The sequence below is a fragment of the Tigriopus californicus genome, chromosome 2 (genome assembly GCF_007210705.1).
Source record: "Tigriopus californicus strain San Diego chromosome 2, Tcal_SD_v2.1, whole genome shotgun sequence".
Classification (NCBI taxonomy): Eukaryota; Metazoa; Arthropoda; class Copepoda; order Harpacticoida; family Harpacticidae; genus Tigriopus; species Tigriopus californicus.
The window spans coordinates 9,657,747-9,678,362 of record NC_081441.1 but is presented as its reverse complement, the minus strand read 5'-3'; the positions used below and the strand labels follow the sequence as shown (position 1 = coordinate 9,678,362).

The following is a 20,616-nucleotide window of genomic DNA, read 5'->3' as shown; positions in this document are numbered from 1 at the left end:
GCTGATGGCAATTCGAAAAAGCTACGTTTCTTATTTCGACTTGTTTCCAGAGATAGCGTCGTCTAAAGCTGTTCCAGCGAGGCATTTCATCACGCATCCAGTAATGTTACGCTACTGATAACCAATATCTCTCTGAAAAACTAACCCTTCTTCCCAAGGGAGCCAATTACGTACATATACCGTATATCTGGGGCTCGAGACAGAGATGCAAAGTCATTCATTTTCGATGGGATTCTGGTCTCAAGACTGTTTTGTTTTATTGACATGGAAGGTCCTCCTTGGCTCGTTCCAAACCAGACCCAAGGAACATCATTGGATAGAACCATCACAGATGGCTTTAGGCCCTTCCTTTTACCCTCTCTAGTTCTCCTTGGGCAATTCTCGCTTCAAACCCATAAAGGAAAATCTTTCAATTGTTTCCTTGACATTTCTCCGTCTTGGACGTCAGCCGCATTTGGCTTTAAGATAGGATATGTTAAGGATTGCAGCAGAAATGTTCGTGGTAGAAAATAAGGGCCTTGAATAGATTGACCTCATTTTAAAAGATTAAGCTCGAGTCTCTTGAGGAAGGCTTTGATCTCTCAGCGACGTTTACTCATTGAAAAGGCTTCATTTGAGAAGGAAATGTGCACTTGGAGACCTTATTGAGACCCGAAAATGGAATCGGCTCAGTTCGGCGTTTTTGGCATGGAACAGCATCCCCAGGGGAAAAATGCCATTTTCCAGTCCTACCGGTTCATTAAAATCTATCGGTCCAAGTTTTTGGTATAATAAAAGAGCCATCAAAAAAGTTTCCTTTTCCCCATGACATGGCCTCAAAAAATGAATTATCACTCCCTAGATAGACACTTCCAGTGAAGCTCACAGCGGCCAACTTTTCCTCCCTTAATTAGACGAACTAAAAATGAAGAAGAATCACCGAAGGCATATATTTCAAAGATCCTCAACTCTGCGATCAAAACATCTCAAATGTAGTTTAAGTTTTGGCTCATTTTATATCTTAAGAACGTACATGGGTCGGATTGTAACACTTTACCCAGAAATGGCTGTGGCTTAAAAAAATGTCGAGATTTGCATTCACACTGAACTGATAGTTAACAATCTGAAATAAAAAACATGTACTTGCAGCGTATTTTGCCGTCTATCTTTTAGTATGGCATGGCCATTGTTTTTGTATCTGTTTTTAAGCTTATGACGCAATAACAAGATCTATGAAACATCAAAAGTTCTTGAGGACTGTCCACTTTTAACAACATGAGGTGATTTACTTTTTCTCAAGAGAAAGCTCTCATGTTATTCCAAGAGTCTTATCCGAAGACAGTTTACCAAAGCCCTTCAATCATTTATTGGTCGTATAAAGTGTGAAGTCGTTCAATCTTTCATTCAGCATTTTTGAGGGGTTTGTCAACATTCGTCATGATATTTATTTGGAGCGCATTATGAGGGATTCATTCTCACTTGCATCTTTTGAAATGAAAAGTGCATGAAAACCATCTTTCCCTCAAGTTATTACGAGCTTCTACCAAATATCAGCATGAAATGATGGTGCAAAGAAAATGCAACGGCACCGATACCTTGCCTCAGCTCGAATTCCATACATTCAATGAAGGCAAGAAATCGCACAAAAACGGTTTTCCCACCTCTCTCTCGAAATTCCACTCCAATCACAGATATACCATACCGTGCACCCATAGAAAGCAAAATCTAGGGACTGTGAAAACAGTTCCCTAGATTTCTGGGACAACCCGCAAAGAGAGGAAGTGAGCCAATGCCTTAGACTTGATGCCCAAGGCGCCGATTTGGCTAGAAATGCATTCATTCCTCCATTCGCTTTTCTCTCCCCATGGACTGCAATTAAGCCTCTGAAGAGAACCGAAGTTTAAGTTTGAGATGGTCACACTGAATGAGTTATGAATGTACACAAAAGAAGACCGCGCTCTTGAGTTCCGGACAGCGTTTGGCGAACCATGAATAAGACAAAGCTGTGGCGCATGGACATTCATGATTCTTTGGAACGTCTTTGAGGTCCTGCAGCCTCGGTTAGTACCTCACGTGGTTATCTCTACCTACAGTCCTGACTCCTGAGAACCCAAGTACGTGACTGCTTTGGCTGTGTTGCAATGCATTGTGAGAGGATTAGCAAAGTGCATTTGTAGAGGAACGAACCACGGCATGCAAATGTCCATCCTGTGCCATCATATGTAGCCGAGGGCTTTGAGAATGTTCGGCATTATGTTCTTGGGTTCAAGCTTTTCATATTGCTGGCTCAAAAGATAATCCCTCCAACCCCTAGATCTCTTGGTACTTTTTCGTTGAATTCTTCATTCCTGTGATTTTTACGCTTGTTTACGCTGACGCGAGAGATTTGTCAAATGGTTTGGTGGTCCCAAGATGGAAACGACTTTCTTGGGATGAGATGGTATTCTGCTTATTTCAAGACTAATCCTGAGAAAAAGTGGACATTGCGAGTTTTCTAGGTTTTTTTTCTGGCTCGCTTGAAAGAGATTAGGAATGTAGATGAAAGACTCTTCGGCTGATCCTAATGGATGTACTACTACCCTATTTCCAGGAGGGGGTCTCCTTTTCCTCTCCGGAAAACTTATTGAGAGTTTCCTTTTTTGTGATAAAAGAAAAATGGGTGACAAGCACAGCATTACTGGTCAAACTTGCGCCATGGTTCGGTTCCAATTCTCGGTCCTGTCAAAAGTCGACAGTAAAAATGGGAAACTTTATTCGGGAGAACCAATCTGGTGACCGCCAGATGCTGCCCGGAGAGGCAAACTTTCCAGATTCGCAGTTACCGGCAAGCCTTTTACATTGATTTGGATGTCAGCCGTCAAACTCGTGTCAAGGTTCTGTTGGTTTGTAGTGTCTCTGCCACTGGGGGGTCCCTGCTCTCGAGTTCAATCCCTGGTGGCTTACCTTGAATGCTTTGCTCATTAAGATAATCAGACCCGGACTCGAATCCATTTCCTGGGTTGCTTGAAGTGTCACCAACATTTGCACTTGTCTTCCTCTCATCACAAAGTTGGTTGGAGCGAAGTTGGAACTTGGAATCTCCCGAGCAACCGAAAATGAGGTAATCACGGGGCAACGAAGGCCATCCAGACCGAGAAGGTTGCTGGGATGCGTGGTGGTTCAAGTTGTTCTGACAATTAGTGAATGATTGGCCTGATTGGATTGCCAACGATCCACTTGACAGCCCCAATCCAGTCCTAATCAGATATTTTCCCACCAAAGGACAACGCGAGTGGTAGTGTTTCGAGCCTGGAAGTGGATCAACGCAGATAACGGGCATGAGATTCAACAGAAGCAAGGGCGTCGAACCAATATTTCAAAAATTGGATATTCAGGAAGCACCCTTGATTCTGAAATCCGAATTCCCCACATTCACCACCCCCTCATTCTCGTTGGTTGAGCATTTTGCTAACTCCAGTTCAAGTCAATATTGCAAATGTTTTTATTTCAAAGTGCTTGAATGGAAGGGAGCAGGGCTGGGCATTTTCTGGGACTTTGTGGTTCCACAAGTTCTCGTTCCCCCTTTTCTCGAAAGCCGTTTGTGAGCATTTAGTTCTTCTTTTCTCTCATTTGAATCTAATCTGCAATTCAGTGGGCTAGCTCTTTTAGCATACATTAACCAAGACATTGAACAGAGAGAGAGAGCACAAGAGCGCCAAACCCGCCCCAGCCACAAAATCAATTCAAAGTGGAAATTTGTCGATGAAAGTTCCGGCTCATTCTCTCCGAGTACTTACGAAAAATCGAATTCCCTTGATCGTCCAGAGAAAAGGTAGGAAGAGGCTTTTTATGAGCCGGGTCAATCAATAGCGAGCTTACTTGGCTCCTATTGAGAGAGCGTCTCATCTCCGAAGATAAATGATCTGACTTACTTATCAGAGTGGTCTTGTCCGAGGAAACATCAAAGAATAGATGTGGATTGCAAGCTTCATCGCGATTCCTCGATAAGCGTCCCATTCGCAACGAGAGGATGTGGGGAGACTTCTTCTCCACGTCCATGCATAGGAAACCACTTTCACTAGAAAAGAAGAACCACATCTTACGGAAATGAGCTTATTTGTAGCGTTGAAAGTAACCCCATGAACCTTGGAATGACTTAACCTTTTTGGTACATTACGGGATTAGTGAGAAGTGAGGCTGTGACAGAAAGTTCTGTGACGTGCACTTTCTTGACAAGCCTGGCGAAAACTCGGAAACACCATTTGCAACTTCTCGTTGAATGAGAGAGTTCAAGTGATTAAAATTAGTCAAGGTCGCTATGAAAGGTTGTTTGTGACAGTCCGAGGGTGGTTGGATAAGTTCTCTTTCATTTGGCACACCAACGGTTTAATTGAAAGGCTCCTCCTTTTCCCCGAAAACCAAGCTCTTTAGTGAGTGAATATGCAAAGCAGATGTTCAACTCCAACTTTCTGTGGGAAAACCATTACCGTACATGAAGCAAGTTACGACGAAACGGGCATAAATAACCCCCCTCTCTCTCTCTCTCTTTCTCTTTGTATATATTTCCTAAACTTTGCAATTGCTAGAAACTTCCTCACTACCACCTAGCAAGTCAGAGTTAAGTCCTCCACTCATTCATGTAGAACATTCATATACAAAACATGTATGAGGTTCCCCGCCAAAAAAGTTTCTCATCTCGTCTTAAGAATAGTAACGCCCCGCCCAACCCTGAATCCAAGTTGAGAAGGCCATCTTAGCCCTGATCCAAGACCATCATCCTCCATGCTCCATCCGCCCTCGGCTTCTTGACTCCCCAAAGTTCTCATGAGAGTTTGGTCACAGACATCAAGGGACATCTAGATACGAAACCGGGTCCCATTTGGCCCGTCAGATCCAATTTCCAATTAGACTCTAGTGCTCAAGGCTTCCAGTTTTGGCCTTCATAAGGTGGAGGGGGCTCAAAGTGGTGTACCACTTCAACTTGATGAGTTGGCGTGATAAGCAAGAATAACACTTTGGATGTATGATTGCAAAAAAGGCTGTTTGGTTTGGGTTGTCCGTGGTCTTTGGCATCTGGGCAACCCTCAAGGGAGGGAGTAGTCAGCAGCAATGGGAAAACTTATGACACTTTAAAGTTGCCTGAGGCATGATCGATCATCAGAATGAAATATGATGCTAGCCTTTTTTGCCTCAGCTCTTTGGCTGCCAAACTCCAGGGACGCCCTCGGCCTTTAAGACGTGGGGTTTCCGAGGCTTAAACAAAGCCCTCTCAACCCAAACACCCGACATATTGACAAGATTTTTCTACACGAGTATCTACCATGACAGAGATGAAGCGAAGTCGACCAAACAAATCCGAGTTCACACCGTCGTTTTGGGAACTTCTGGCAAATGGAGACGCTCGTGGCTCGCCGTGGAAATTTATTACGGAAAGCAACCCTTGTAGTCGTTTCTCACCCCTCGATCCATCCCTTGCTCAAAGTCCTGCCAAAAAAGTGGGCCAAGAAGACTCTGGAAAAGTCATTTGACAAGATATATCAAATGATTGAGTCCTAACAAATTCAGTGGAGGGGGTTGAAGAGGTTTCCCCAATGGACCCACGAGGTCGAGCATTGAATTCAGATGAAGCGTGGAACGAGCGATTGCAGCAAATAACCCTTTCAAAGGCGTGAGAGTGAAAGCTCTGAATTTGTTCAAATGAAAGCGCTTCATCACCTGGGCAGAACCCAATGACTTGGAAATTTGGCTCGTCCCAAAATCTCTGGGAGGATGCCCTGATTTGCATTCAGCCAGAATCCTAACCTACGACAAGTACGTACGTAATCCTTCTGCAAGAGTCTGACTTTGGAGTCCCGGGTGGACCTCGTGAGACGGCTGCTTATTACTTCAAGACATTTGAAATACAAAAAAGGTCCAACCATACGACTTGTGAACACCGTTTCCAACCCTTTGGATAAATTAATTACCGTCGAGCCTTCAACTTTTTTTTGTACCTTCCCCTACAATACGTACGTGGTAGTCGGGTTCGTTTTTCCTTTGCGTTAGTTGGCCTTTGCCTTTGGCTTGAGAAATTGAAGAATGGCACTCCCACACGCTTCTGCTCTTTTCATGCTTCTACTCGCTTCGATTACTTTTGGAGTCTCAAACTTTGGGAACGAAACAGTGTGGCTGATTGCAGGAGTAAGCCGTCGGTTGGTGAATGCTTTGCAATTCTATTGCACCACTTGGGAGAAACTCCATTTCCATTTGCTCTCCTTCCATTGAGTTGTGTGCACAAGGATTGGTATTGAAAAATCAATAGCATGAAAGAGTCAAATGTAGTCGCGCTTAAAATATTCATGGAACACTGGCGCGGGGATTCGATCGAATAACCTTGTAAGTTTGAAGCGTCATTGTCCTACTAGTCTGTCGTCTGGTGCTTGCCCGAGTAATTACTTTAATAACCATATCACCCGTCAAGAGCGGAGGAGACACATGAAAAAAGTTGGCAGCCCACGTTTTAATCGGCCTTCTTAATCTAGAAGGCAGGAAGGAAAATAAGGGGAAAAAACTTTGTAGACAGCCTTGAAGTGGTGGCTGGCGAAGTTAACGAACGTTTTGGGTACAAGCTCCACTTGAGGATGTTTCATGTTTCCGAAGCCTTCTCAATAATGTGTGGCAGTGGATCTATCTCATCTCTCACTTTGCGCGAAAAGTGATTCGGCGCCCGCTTTTTGTGGCCTTCTCTCTTCGAGTTTGCCAGGAGAGAACTTTCTCCTCTCCTTCTGTCTTGAAAAGAGTTGGGGAAATTTGTAATCCCTCTTGGGATATAGTGAACAATATGAGAAGTTTCCCCGGTTTTAGGGCTAAAACCTTCCCCCTCTCTGTCCTTGGATCTTCTGGCCAATTGTGAAGTTTCCTGGCGACTCCAAAGACCAATTTGAACACTCCAAGTCCTCTCGTGGTACTCAATTGAGGACGATATTTTGGAAATGTTTTCATTCTAATGGACAAAGAGTACCTTCGAATCCTCTTTCCTCCATTTTGCCAGATTTGGCCCGGAGTTTGATGCCCTGACCAGAATTTTAAGTTGGGGATTTTGAAAAAAGAAAGAACTTGCATTGAAGGGAAAAATGGCTCGAGCTTACTCACTCGGAAAAAGGAGAAAGTCAGAAAATGTCCCCTAGTAGTTGCCACCGCTTCTCTGCTACACCTTCTTTTTTGGCGTGTTCAAGAATCGAGATAAGAGTGCTCTCAAGCCTGGCAAAATCTACGGAGCCATCTTAGCCACAGACCACGAGGTCGTGAAACCCTGGACACAGGCTGTGAACCATTTGCTAAGTGTGTTGCTCTATTTCTCTCTTACCAGGTGCCTAATTTATGACTTTATTCTGAAGGTCAGACTTGAGAGTGGTTATGAATTCCTCAGCTGGATGGAGGGCTATGGTTTCTTTCCTCTGCGCCATTCTACCCAATAAACCGGGAGGAATGCAGAAAACGTAAATTTGTCTGCAACGCCTCGCGTTCTGTTTACTCCCTTGGTGTTCCGTCCTTGTATATCCATTGAATGAACCTCCGCCCTCCGCCCAATGTAGCGGAGCTATTGGTGGCTTACCTACTGCATCTCATTGACGTTTGCCGTCTCAACATATTTGTCATAGAGACACCCTGGAAAACCCAATGGGAGGCTTACCATTCAAAGTTGACCTGCATCACAACCTTGGCGCGCGCCTCCATGGGTCTGTCGTCCACAATTGTGTTGCATTTGAGTTTCCGCTCGGTTTGCTCCTCCAAAGACGTCACAGTGAGACTCGTCCCAGGTTGGTTGAAGTGATAGGTCATGGTTTGGTTGAGGTTCTGGAATTGATGGTGATCCTCCAGAAGCCATCGGGGCAAGGAGCACGTCTCCTCGTGATTGTAAACTAAGGGGACGAATGACATTGGGCTTGAAATATTTCCTTCTTTTCTTTGGCCACGAGCTATTCGTTGTGGTTGGGCAAAATAGTGTTCATTAACATTGGGGAAGGGGCAAAATTGAGGCTGAACAGGAAGAGGTCGGAGGTCGGAGGTCGAGAGCCCCATTTGGTTTAACAACCCAAGATAAGGAGGTGAAAGTGGAACAGGGACTTCTTCCATTGGGGGAACAATGGGCGAGGAAGAAGAAAGGCTTGAAATTTAGGAGTTCAGACATCAAGTCTACAGGAAACTGCAGACTCTGGCACTTTTGCCCGTCTCGGGACAATTACTTCAGACCCAAACTTAATGTCTTAGTCTGATATCGGTGCAGATTTCTTTGCTCACTGAGCGATGCACGTCGTAAATCATAATTGTTCCATGTTCACGTTGCTATCCCGGCTATTTTTGGGTCCCTTTCGGCCTCTTTCTTTCTATGCCTTTTTTTGGAGATTCTGGCTCACGTTCTTACTTCTTACCTTTGAATCTTTTGTACCTCGATCCTTCTTCAGAAAATCACGATGGATCGGATTGAGGATCTCTCTTGCATTATTAATAGCTAACAGCTCTGTCGTACTATAGACGATACATGTGCGCGTGTGTGTGTGGATGTGAAGTTTATATTTACCTCGCTTCAAGGTCATGGTTCGATCCCCTTCCTTGGCCGAATACAGATTACACAACGCCTCTCCGGATTGACTCAAGAGGAATCCATCATAGATCTTCTGGTAGGCGAAGCATCGGAACCGCCCCTCCCAGTCATCAGTATTCACCCTCGAGTGGTTCATTAGTCCCAAGAAGTAGAAAGTGCTGCCCTCTTTCCACGATCCCAAGCATCGGAGCTCCTCTACGCTACTCTCGCTCCTCGGAATATCAGCACAAGCCTGATATCGAAAGACCAAATGGGACTTGTCCGAACATTGCGAAATGGAAGACTTGGGGTACTCGCAAAGGCCCAAGCCTCGACTGTAGGTCAAGGAATAGCTGCCCTGAATTGGACATGGACTCGTTTGACCATTGAGGCGAAACAGACTCCGAAGAGGTGAGTCAGCTGTTATGTCGTAGCAGAGGTCAGTGGGTCGCCGTGGGTTGAAGTTGGACTCGCAGAAGCCTAGGGAAAGGACAATATTTATGAATGCATAAACTTCCCTCGGTGTCTCCTTTTGGTTCTTCCCATCTTTGGGCGTCCCAATCCGAACTCCCGGGCACGAACAACACCATTGCATCCTTAAAGTTTGGAAATGGAAGCATCTCTTTCAGCCATCTATCTCTTCTCCGTCCCCCTCATATTCTTTGGTTAAACTTCTTCAGCTCTTCACTTTCTCGGAGACTACCTCCAAGCAGAGACTAGGATACTGTTGTACGCGTACGTGAGTGGATGTACTTACTTTCTTTATACTGAATGACATTATCATGTTTGAGATGCATCACAGCGCAACGAAAACAATTTTGGTTCCTGCAAAGAAAGCGATCAAAGATCTGGATAAAAAGACAGGTTCAACTTGAAGAGGCTGACGTGGAGTGTACTACAATATATCGTTCGTAGTGTCTTCGAGGCTCAGTGCATAAAGCATGTATACTACATATACGCGGACCAACTCACATTGACAAGGACAAAGGCACTTCAGAGAGAGAAAAGGCAAAAAGCCTTGTTTTCCTCTTCTTCGCCAAGGTTTCTTGGCCTTCATGCCTCCCCCCCCTAACTCGGTTAGAGACCTGACCAAGAGAAGCTCCAGGACACGTTGTCTTTTAAACTTCGATTTTCCGTGAATTTTTTGCATTGATATGGAATGGAGTCAATCATTCTTGTTCCAAGAAACCTTTTTTAAAAGTAACGGACTGCCAACATTTACTCCTTATCAAGCGCTATAATCTAGGCTATTAAGTAGGATCTCATGCTCCCGAGTGAAAGACCTCTTTTACCAGGTTATGACAACAGACATTTTCGAGAGCCAAAAAAAGTGTATTTTGACATTTGGTGGGCGTACTCTTCCTGAATTATAAAAAGCCACGAATATAGCCTGTATCAAGGTAATCTGACGCAGCTGGAACACAATTTGTTTGTGAGGAACTTTCAATTTGGGACTTTTGTTCCACAATCATCAGTTGTCAAGTCATGTTGGGTCTTGGAACAACCTTGACACGTTTTCCTTTGCACGCTCACTCTTCATTGTACATGAATGGGCCCATCTCGAGATTATCATAATATTCATGGAGGTTATTCAACCTACATGAACTTGCACATTAAGAAGTTCTTGTTTACCATCTTCGTGAAGAGCCCGCCAACGTACATTTGAAGCCTTTAAAAAGTTCCATTATACATTATACAGATTCTCAGGACATTTGTAGGATAGTCGTGTAGGATCTCAACCACAAAAAGGTTCATGATTAACTCTAGACACGGAAATATCGGATCTAGACTTGATTTTGGTGGTTCAACTGTAAGGACATATACGTACAGCTCCAGGAAAAAAAGGTCACATCATTTTATATAAAAGCCCCAGTCACGTAAGTTCGAGTCCGTATGTGTTCTAAGTCTCCGGATATTGGCTCCTCAGAACCCTACTCGGCGAAGCTGTGTACTAGATATGACCGGTGGACCTCATCGGCAATCCCAAAAAACCGTGGAACATGTTCCTTAGGTCTGGCGATATTGGGAAAGATATTACGATAAGCCCAACAACGGTCCTCCTGCGTTCCACACAATCAAAGTCAGTTCCAAGTGCTTCCAAAGAGATTGTCAAGGATCAAATTTGGGAAGCCAAAGGCACACATACACACAAACAGCTGTCCCTTCGCCGTTCCACATCATCTGATGCTATGGACCAAATGGTTTCTTCTCGTGCGGTGGATATATCTATCTATACCTTGCTACGCAAGCGCATACTGTGGGTATAATGGACTTCAATCCATCTTGTTCTTGTTCCTCTTACCTATCCTTGAATACATATTTGTCCCCTTTCTTGTAGACGCACTCCCCCTTGTGAGTAATGTTTCCATCCGGGGTGATCTGAACCGGTCGCCTCTCGCCGTACTCGAACCAGTCGCCCTCCCATGAGACCGGGACCTGACAAGCATCACTCTGTCTCCGACCAGACAAGTAACGCCGAACTCGCCCAGAACCGCCTGCAATTACAAAAGAGAGAAGTACAATCATGATGATGATGATGATGATGACGAGGGAGGCGAAATTGACACGTGATTATTCCCTCGAGATCCCTACCCAAGTGGTTTGCCACACTGTGTTCCCCCTACTCCTGAGTACCTCCTCTTTCTATTCAGACATTGTTATTTTCCTCTTTTGTTTCCAGTGACGAAATAAGTAGAAGAGAATAGCTAGAATACAGTATATTGATGTATTTAATTCAAATTCAATCAATAACCAAATCTGACTAATCATACCGTATTAGAAAGTTGGTATTCGTCTAAATGTCTCAATGATCTTGCGCTAAATAGCGAGTGGCTCAAAAATAGAATTTGCAGTGTGACCTGAAATACTTGGTGGGTCCATTGAAATGCCACCACCTCTTTTAGTGTGTATTAATCCAGACATTCAATAATCAAACAATAAACTGCTCTTGCTATTAAGTTTGGCACCTTTGATCCCTTACCCATCCTTCTTTTGAACGGCAGACTCTGTTTGATATAAACTACAACAAAAGTGGATGGTTAATGAGGGGCCCAATACTTTCTTGTCACAATGTACATATAATTGGTCATATTATGTTGGATAATCTCCAGGTATTTCTCAAGAAGTTCCTACCAAGTCGATAGTTTTAAATCACACAGGGTAGGTAAATTTTTAACACCCCAAAAGACTACCCATCATATGAAACTGATGATTCAACGGGAATAAACACATTTCATAATTATTCAGGAAAGCTACTTTTAGCCCTGATAATTAATTAATTGCGGGATCGGAAAATATTTTTACAATTCAAACAACAAAAACATGAGGAGCATACTTTACCCTTTAAAGTTTCACATTATTGGAAATCGAAAGTGTCATTGCTCCACAGATTGACGATCCCTTGAAAAATCGAACAAGCTTTCATCATAACTGATTCTGGTAATACGTAGAATATCGACATTATCCATGATATTCTTGTCTCGGCAAACAGGTTTTGACCTCGATGTTGTCGAACAAAAATGTTGACTAATGATTAAGATTCAAAAAAAGATCTCACATTGTGACTTGTTATCCACGCCTAAGAAGGGTCTCTACGTACGTCCAGCAATTATAAATGCAGACTTATTCAGGGCTGAGACCCCCCTCCGTGACTTTAATGACGACAGGACATGAGTGGAGATTGTCAAGAGACTCATATCAATCATGCAAGTCCAAAATATCGGGAACTCTTCTTCTTATGAAAGCTCAGATTTCCCAAGAGGTCCAACAGACTAAAAAAAAGGAAAAAAAAGAGGAAAAAGTTTTCTCATTTTTTTCTCGCAATGGAACCAGTCATTAGCACCCAAATGGCTAATGACATTTCTCAGAGCGAGTAAATGGACGGAGCTTTGGAAATTCTTCTCACAAGGCTGCCAAGCTCCCCAAGCGAGCAAAGAGACCCTTTGAGCAACAACACAAAAGGCTGTTGATCCAAATGAGATAGCGGAAAGCGACCTTGGTAACCAGCGCCTCAGCCAAGGGTGACCAGACGATCATCGAGCTTGCTTCCCTTTTCCCTTGAAAATGAGATGGTTTCAATTCTCGTTCTATTTGGGGATTTCGGGGCGAGGATCCCAACCCATCCATCAATCTCCCTGTCATGCTTGGTAAGCAAACGCCTCGATAAACCCACGAACTGCTTTCATAATTAAGGCTCGAACCTGCACTTTTGCCTAAATTTACATAAGCACGCGTGCCTGTGCCTCTGAAAAACCACCATGAGAGGGTTTTGGTGGCAGATTTGAGGATCGAAAAACTCGTTATGAAAGAAAGGTGCTTTCCTCCCTCAAAGACTGAAGAGCCCCCAAAGAGGGAAAGAGAGAAGAGAGAGAGAGAGAGAGAGAGAGAGAGAGAGAGGGAACTTTCATTACTTCATGAAGTCCTCTTTTGACGGGGAACGTTGCCTAAGCTGTGTGAATGTTTCCGCAGTTTGGTTAGAAGCTCCCCTTTTAACCTCAATTTTTAATATATTCGTCAGCGTTTTTCCTCTTGCGTGATCGTGGTAAGTACAGTTAAGTTGTGTTCTAGACATTCACAAAAAAAGTCTAGGGCTTCTTGTTGGAACATGAATAGGAAAGCCTGGCCTTAGCTTCGATGATACAAGATACGAGTACGAGAACGAACGGCGTCGATATTGAGGGAACCGATTTGAAATGGCCTTGAATTTAGGTTCGGTTCCGAATAGCGACAATTCCCTGGGAACAATGATAATGGGTTGGAGGGGAAATGGGACCGATTTTGTTGGGATATAGTTTGGGCTTGTTTTGGATTGAATGCAAATAAAGCAGCACACTGAAGCCAGCCCCTTCTCGCTTTGCCCCCTTTAAACGCTCTGGGAGAGAAGGATAGACGACATATGCATTTGAATATGGCAACCATTTAGCCTAAAGTAACGAAAGTTCTCCTTTTCTCTCTTGCTTCTAGGGAATTGCGAACTTTTTTGCATTTGAATCACTCGCATTGTGGCACTTTTATGGAAATGCTTTCCAACTTTTAACTTTAAGCCAAATTGCTTTCCTAGCATTCAACCATCAATCATCTGTTGGGAACTGAAAGTCCTGAAGGATTCTTGACAAATCAACTTTTCAGCGAACTGAAAAAGGTATTCATCGCACTAAAAATCGCTCTCCAAAGATCTGGAAAAACCCTGTCTGAGTGGTGGATGACAAATTCGGGTTCAGTTTACAAGGTGGGGGTCCTGGCCTGGTCGACAGTTGACACGTTCCACTTGAGTAGAGGAAACTGGACCAACTTGTCTCGGACTCAAATATACGAGTATATTACGAATATATTCGTAAGTGTAAGTCGGTGTGGTGGTGAGAATGAAACGAGAAACAGACTCGCTACAAATCCTCTTCATCCGAGTATTTGACAGGAAAAGGGTTTTCTGGGTTCTGATCCATAGATTTGCGCCCTCAACCAGATCAGCGGCCATGGACCAATCAAGTTGAGTAAACAGTTCTCGTCCGAGTCCAACCAAGCAGCCTCTTTTCAAGTCGAGGATGGCCAAGAAAGAGACTTGATCAAGAGTGACAAAGTATCTTAGATTAATGATATCTTCCCGTTCCCCCTTTTTTCTACTGTCTTCTGGCCTCAACCAGCTTCTCTGATAAAGATTCAAAGAGGCCTCGAGACCTTGAGGCCGTCTTTTGGAGGAAAGTTTCGAGGGACTTTCCAACGTAGCCAGAGGTTGCAAATAGCAGCCTAGGGTACGAAGCTGACACAAAGCAGATTTACCATTCCCATAGCGGTATCAAGCTTAGAGAGGTTGATATGATATCATAGTAACCCTACATGACTTGACAACAGACGTTGTTCATGCCAGCTACTATACAACAAAAACAGAAATAAGCCCAAGACCTTGAATTAGGTTTAAAAAAAGTGATGCCAAACCAAGTTTGCACTCTGTGCCCGTCTGCCATTTAGAGGGCATGGTGTAGTGAAAAAAAAAGCTTCTCATCCTACCTTGACCACCCACGAAGTTGCTTTCAAAGTGAAGCCCTGACAGGACGAAGAGCGTTCCCAGGACATGAGGAAGCGAACCAGGTTCCATTTTTCACATCACTTGCTTTTCACACTCTCCCAAAGACTTTGGAATGGCTAGGAGGAGAAAAACGAGGGGGCATCATCCTTTGGAACACATTGCTGGAACACAAGTTGTCAGAGGGAAGAGCGCAATCGATGCAGACTCAACTCGATTTGGTTGAAAACTCTGGCCAGACAGCAGCAGCAGGGACTTGGGTGATGGTATTGGTGTTAGTGGAACGTTCGCATAAGGGGGTGGGTAGGAGAGACAAATGGTTGGGGTCTATGGTTCTGTGGATCCTTCGAACTTCGATCGAGACCCACACTAGAGAAGGTTGGACTGAAATTGACTTGGAAAAGATTTGTGGAATTGTTTCTACTGAGTAGTTCACTGTTTCACTGTCGCCCTTCTTGCTTTGTCGTTGGCTGCGAGAAAACGGCGAAAGTGAGGAATTTATGTACAACTGTAGCACACTTGTTCGCTTGCCAGTCGCAATCTCCTTTGAAGGAAAACAATTGCTATATTTGAATTGGGATCCTTCTTCTCCACCATCAAAGATCCACTGTATTCTTCACTTGTGTTTGTTTGGGAGAACTTGTTCCACTATTCCATTCAAATGGTGTGGGATTTAAGGGAATCTGGAAGGAGAAGCAGAAGAAGGAATCAGGAATTTTATGCATGTTAAACTTGTCGGAACGACTCAAATCCCGCTACACACTGACTCCAACTGCAATCGCTTAGCTATCAGGCCTTTGGCGTGGTTTTGCTGGTTGCTGAGACTGTTGTTGGTTCTTTGCATTAGTAGGGAGAGAGAGAGAGAGAGAGAGAGAGGTCTTTTGAAATTGAGGTTCCCCTAAAACTCTCACAAGATGGCTAGCCCCCTTCGAAGTTCGATTTATGGGAATTGTTCGTATGAGGGATAAGCCAAGGAAGGGTTATGGGATATTCAAGGCAGGTCCCGAGCAATTTATGATGATACAAAGAAGAACAAGCAAAATCCAAGTGACGGCGATCCAATATTTTTATTTCTCTCCAAGCAGTAAATGTCAATACCATTGAGCTAGGCCAATGCTCTGGCTTAGAAGCAGTTAAAACAAAGATATCAAGCGGCTTCTTTTCAAAATAAGAGTACTACTCGTTTGAAAGGTATTGAAACATTTCTGCATTACTTCCAGGATCTCGAGGGGGGGGGATAACTTTAATATTGGTTTCGTTCTTTAGACAACTAATCTGAACCAATCACGCAACCACTTTCAAAGGCAGTACTAGAATACTTTCGGAACTTTTGAGATTGATCTTCTAAACCTCTGTTCAAAATGAGGCAAGCAATGATAATTTGTTCCTTTCACCTTGAAACGCACTCAAGTAATGCCAAGTTGCAAAGGAGAGGTGAAAGCTAGCCAATGAATCAGAGGAATTCGCTTTCAATGCTCAATATGCTACATGTATCCAAGCAAGTCACACGAGTGAAGCACGGCCGTTTCCCATTGGTGTGATGGATCGATCTTCTATGCAGATGAGGCATCATGAGGAAAGGCAGCTTGAGCCTCAAACTCTAACCCTAGCTCCTACAGCGCTAGCAATGCTTCTGATGCTTCGTGAACAGTGTACTTCCTGTTTGCACTAGAACTTGGGGGGGGGGGGGGGGGGGGGGGACGACGACTAATCGGTGAAATATGGAAATGCTTTTTCCGAGGGTTTTTCCCGTTTGCTCTTTTTCTGCCCGTTTTACCATGTGGGTTTGGAGGATATGAGCCAAATGTCTTCGATGTCTGGGCTTCGAATGTTGCTCTGGCTGAGGATTGCTTGCTCGCTTTTGCATGATTTGCATTCCAAGGAATTCCTTGCTTGCTCAGCCAACTCCTTAAAGAGGTGATGGCAGAACTGGGAGTGTTTTATGGAATGTCGGTGTACGTACGTACGTGCAGTTTGAGGCCAGAAGTGGACCTCACAAGTGTTGCTCTCGCTCTCTAGTCTGTCATGATGTATCAAGAGTCAGTTTCTAATTGACTTTTTCCCCTTGACGGAGAGTGGAACATGGACCTTGACGGAACAAGGAAAGGGGATTTGTAATTAGGTTTTCTTCAGAGCAAATATTTGGCCATCTTCCTCTTGAACGACGTTGACGGCCGTGGAACGGGAAGAAACACACCTAAGGTTGTACTATACCCCGGTAAGTTGTTCCAAGAAGGTGCCTTTGACTTCTGGGTTGAGATGATACGCTGGCAACTCTGTAAGTAACTGAGCCTGATCCTATACACGTATAATAGGACAGTAAGTTGAGGAAGCTCTTTAGCTACGTAATTTGACACTATACTTTGTCGAGAGTGCATTATATGCCATTATTGCAATTCCACAGAAGTGGAACAGATCGATGTTCATTTTCTGCATTTATTGCACTTTCTCGCTTTGACCAAGAAGGCTTTCATTTCACGCAAATTTGAATTTGAATGCTAAAATATTAATATGCAATTAAGAATCTCCGGTGTGCGAAGTAAAGCTATAATCCCGTTAGACTTATTCAAGCACGTCTTACCTTAATTTTTTTTGATACGATGACAGCAAGGCTAGATACCAGAGCATCAGTAATTGATGAATCACAGGACATGCAAATGAAAAAGCCATTCTAAGGAACCTGATTCCAAAATGAACGAAACCAAATGTCGACTGCGGGGCATCCCGGTATATTCACTTTGGCATCATAAAACGCTCAACATCTTTGCTGCATTACATTAGTTTTCAACTACATATGACGAAATGAATCGTCAAACGGATCATCCAAAACTGATTTAGCTTGTGCCAGGTACAACATGAATATTTGAATGTGTAGTGTTTATAATCAATAGCAAATTACGTTTGCTCTTTTGAACATTGGCCTAGCTTCGGTCCAGGGCTGGTTACGGCATCAATTTGAAGACCATGCATAAGAGTCCTTGGGTCCTATGAGCGTGCTACGTACGTCCACCTTGATTTTCCAGGAAGTTTCTGCCCTCCAAGGGACCTTGGCAAAATTGCATTGTCGAACTTTTTGATCCCGAAAAGTTTTAATGTAACACTGAACCGTTTTATTAGAGCACACGGTGTATGTGTACACGTTCATGCCTCCGTCGCCCATCCCAGCAAACCGTGGAGTAGTAAGAGTGCAAGTCGTCAGGTCCTTCAAGTCCTTTCGAAGTGAATACTTTGCCCAAAGAGAATCCACGTTGGAACAGCAAGGCAGGAATTGATGCGCGCTTTGAAGCTCAAAATGTACTCATCACTCCGTGAAATTGTGTGCAACACTTCGGAGGACTTGTGCGAACTTTTGAGCGTACTTCAAGGTCCATCCTTCCATATGATTCGATCCTGGTTCAATGCACGAGCAGGTCTTGATTACTAGTTGCTTTTTGCTCTGCCAATGAGGTCACAAGCAGCATAGCAGACAAGGTGGACCGGGTGAAAAGTCGGGCAGAGCGGCCAAAAAATGGGACCCCCGAGCCGTTTGTGCGCAATGAGGATATAAACTCATGATTTACGAACCCGACGTGACTCCATATGTTAGACCGGCTCAACCAAGGATTCCAAAGCAACCAGGACTTCCTTGAGACCTTGGTTCCTCTTCTGGCGCATGGAGATCAATCATAGAATCGGGTTCAGCCACTAGATGGAACACTCTCTGCTTCGATATTCAACTCCATCCCGTAATAGGTAAATTTCAGAGCATCGATCATGTGTCACACCCTTTTGTGTGGTAAGAAAACCGATGCAAAGTGCATTGATAATGCAAAGAAAGACGGATGTACTTTCAAACTCAGGGGAGATAGAAGAGAACAACCTTCCAATCAAAGCTCTCTCTCTCTTCCGACCTTGGAACATTGGAACCCTGTAGAGAACCGTGCTTTGATCCACCAATCGTCAGTGTCTTCAACGTCCAATCTAGCCTCCCTGACTAAGAGGCAATCTATGGTGGGCGAGTGCACTTTTTGGGTATTTGTTTTGGGTACAGCCATTGTTGCTCGTGTGTGTGCCCGTTTGCAACCGAGATGTCACAGGCCATGAGAGAGAACGGGTGCTGGATAATGGCCGAAATCGTGCAAAAATTGGGGCTTGAAGGTTCTCCTAAAATGGCCCAACGTTGCATGAAATGGCCCGAAACAGCAATCTTGCCATTTCCCCCATCAGTCCAAAAGCAATTGCTTCTTCATCAAGAAGGTGACGAAAAAACACCCGGCTCTTTCAGAATTCAGAGAAGATATTTCAATTCATAGTCCTATTCCAAACAGGAGCGGAAGGTGGTGGGAACATCCCGAGCGTTTACGGTCCCACATATCATTAGAATTGCCGCTAACTTCAAATTTATTCCGTCTACTCCCGTGCACAGACTAAACAGACCGACGTGTCCCTTACCAAATGAGGATGAACATGCTCACACTCTCTCGTTTTCAAACATAGGGACCGCGTCCCTAAGCCATGAGGAGCCCACCCAAACTCGGCTCCCTAAATGAGCATCCATTCAAAGGGTGCTTTATTGAATGGCAACTTCGAGCGAAGCGCCAACGCCTTTGACGGAACGAGGCTCACCAGGAGGTCTCAAGTCCTCCCTTCCGTTCCTTTCGGATTCACCCGGGGGTCCCCAAAAGGCAATTGCAATATCCCTGGACATCAATCCATCCATCTATCTATCTATCTACAGTTATGCATGATGCACTTGGACTCTCGAGTCTCAACGACGACACTTCATTATGCTCGTGACGAAGCTAGTTTCGAGACCATGGTAATCCTATAAATACTAAATGAAGCGACTGATATGAGCCAAAAGCTCTTGGAGACGCGAATGTGTCAAGCCAAAGAGAAAGGGGAGGATTGGTTTGGCCAAAAAAAAGAACCCCAAGCTTTTGCTTTTGCTCTCTCCACATGTTGCCGTGTCTGTTGTGCATAGGGTAACAAAGGCTTTTTGGATGGTCCGCCGTTGGATGGCATCATAGATCGAGAAGCCCTAGATCCTCAACACCCGACACAACTGTCATTGCATTTCACGGGTCCCTCCCTAAATGGCTGAATGGTCATGGACAAAATGTGTCTGTAGGGTGGGAACAAATCCAAGTCTGTGATGTCGAGCGAGTGGAATGAAAATGGCATGCTGAGCCTATTTTTCAACACCTCCCTTAAGTGAACTTTCAAAATGAGAAATGTGTCTCAGATAGCTGGGATAGCTTTTATCCAGCACAGAGTAGGTGTGGGACAGACATATATACTGTACATTTGTAGTCTCCATCAACACGGTGAAACTGAGAGTTGAGTATGCTCTTAAAGGTCCACTTGGACTGGGTGGCAAATGGCAATGAAGAGGAATGTGATGTGGTTCACAAATTGCATCTCGAGATCATAAACAAACGACTCTCTCGAGTCCATTTGGATGATTTATGCCCAAGCTCATCCTCATTTGCCTTTAATCTTCCGCATCTCATTAGAACCAATTCGCAAGATCAACAGTCTGCAGCGACAAGCTAATCCCGTGATTAAAAATGTACTTGCTTACCTGTTCGAAAACACACACGGAAGTTGGAACACCCTTGAGACGCACTTGCACCTGTTCTGGATCGAGGATGTCGATTGTCCCGAAAGTCCTTTAGTCACGATTGGCACAAAAAGCCGGGTCCACCTTGCAACGCTGTTCGTTCGCAACTGAGCACATTTTCAAGTGTGTCAGTCCCTCCAAATTGGAAAAAGCGGTCCTTCTCCTTCTCCTCTTTTCCTGTTCCACATGAGCCGAGTATTGTATGAATAGCAAGAAGAGCTCCTTGTGCGCGATCAGACGAGATGATCTCGCTCCTGTGTACTACGTACTACGAGTACGTACGTACATACTACACAGTACGTGGTGAACCTCTGTCTATGAAAGGCGAAATGGAAACATTGGAACAAAGCGTGGAGAAAGGGAAAGAGGATCAACAAATTGACTTTGAAAAAATAAGCACCCTATGAGATGTTGTTGGATCGCATTGTGGTTCAATATGAATGATAGATCGAACGGTGGTCTATGTGTTAAAAT

At 44.2% G+C, this 20,616-nt stretch overlaps 1 protein-coding gene across 1 annotated transcript in view; it reads right to left on the bottom strand.

The window, feature by feature from the left end:
- The window catches only part of LOC131893381 (uncharacterized), a 24,406-nt gene extending 4,149 nt beyond the window's left edge, over positions 1-20,257 (bottom strand). Inside the window, exons 1-8 of the mRNA XM_059243378.1 lie at positions 20,104-20,257; positions 14,525-15,223; positions 10,824-11,016; positions 9,279-9,346; positions 8,519-9,001; positions 7,631-7,859; positions 3,891-4,036; positions 2,923-3,267 (exon numbers count right to left, since the gene is read on the bottom strand). Of these exons, the coding sequence (XP_059099361.1) occupies positions 2,923-3,267; positions 3,891-4,036; positions 7,631-7,859; positions 8,519-9,001; positions 9,279-9,346; positions 10,824-11,016; positions 14,525-14,612 (1,552 nt within the window). The 5' untranslated portion in view covers positions 14,613-15,223; positions 20,104-20,257. The remainder of the gene's footprint in view (positions 1-2,922; positions 3,268-3,890; positions 4,037-7,630; positions 7,860-8,518; positions 9,002-9,278; positions 9,347-10,823; positions 11,017-14,524; positions 15,224-20,103) is intronic.
- Positions 20,258-20,616: the final 359 nt, after the last annotated feature.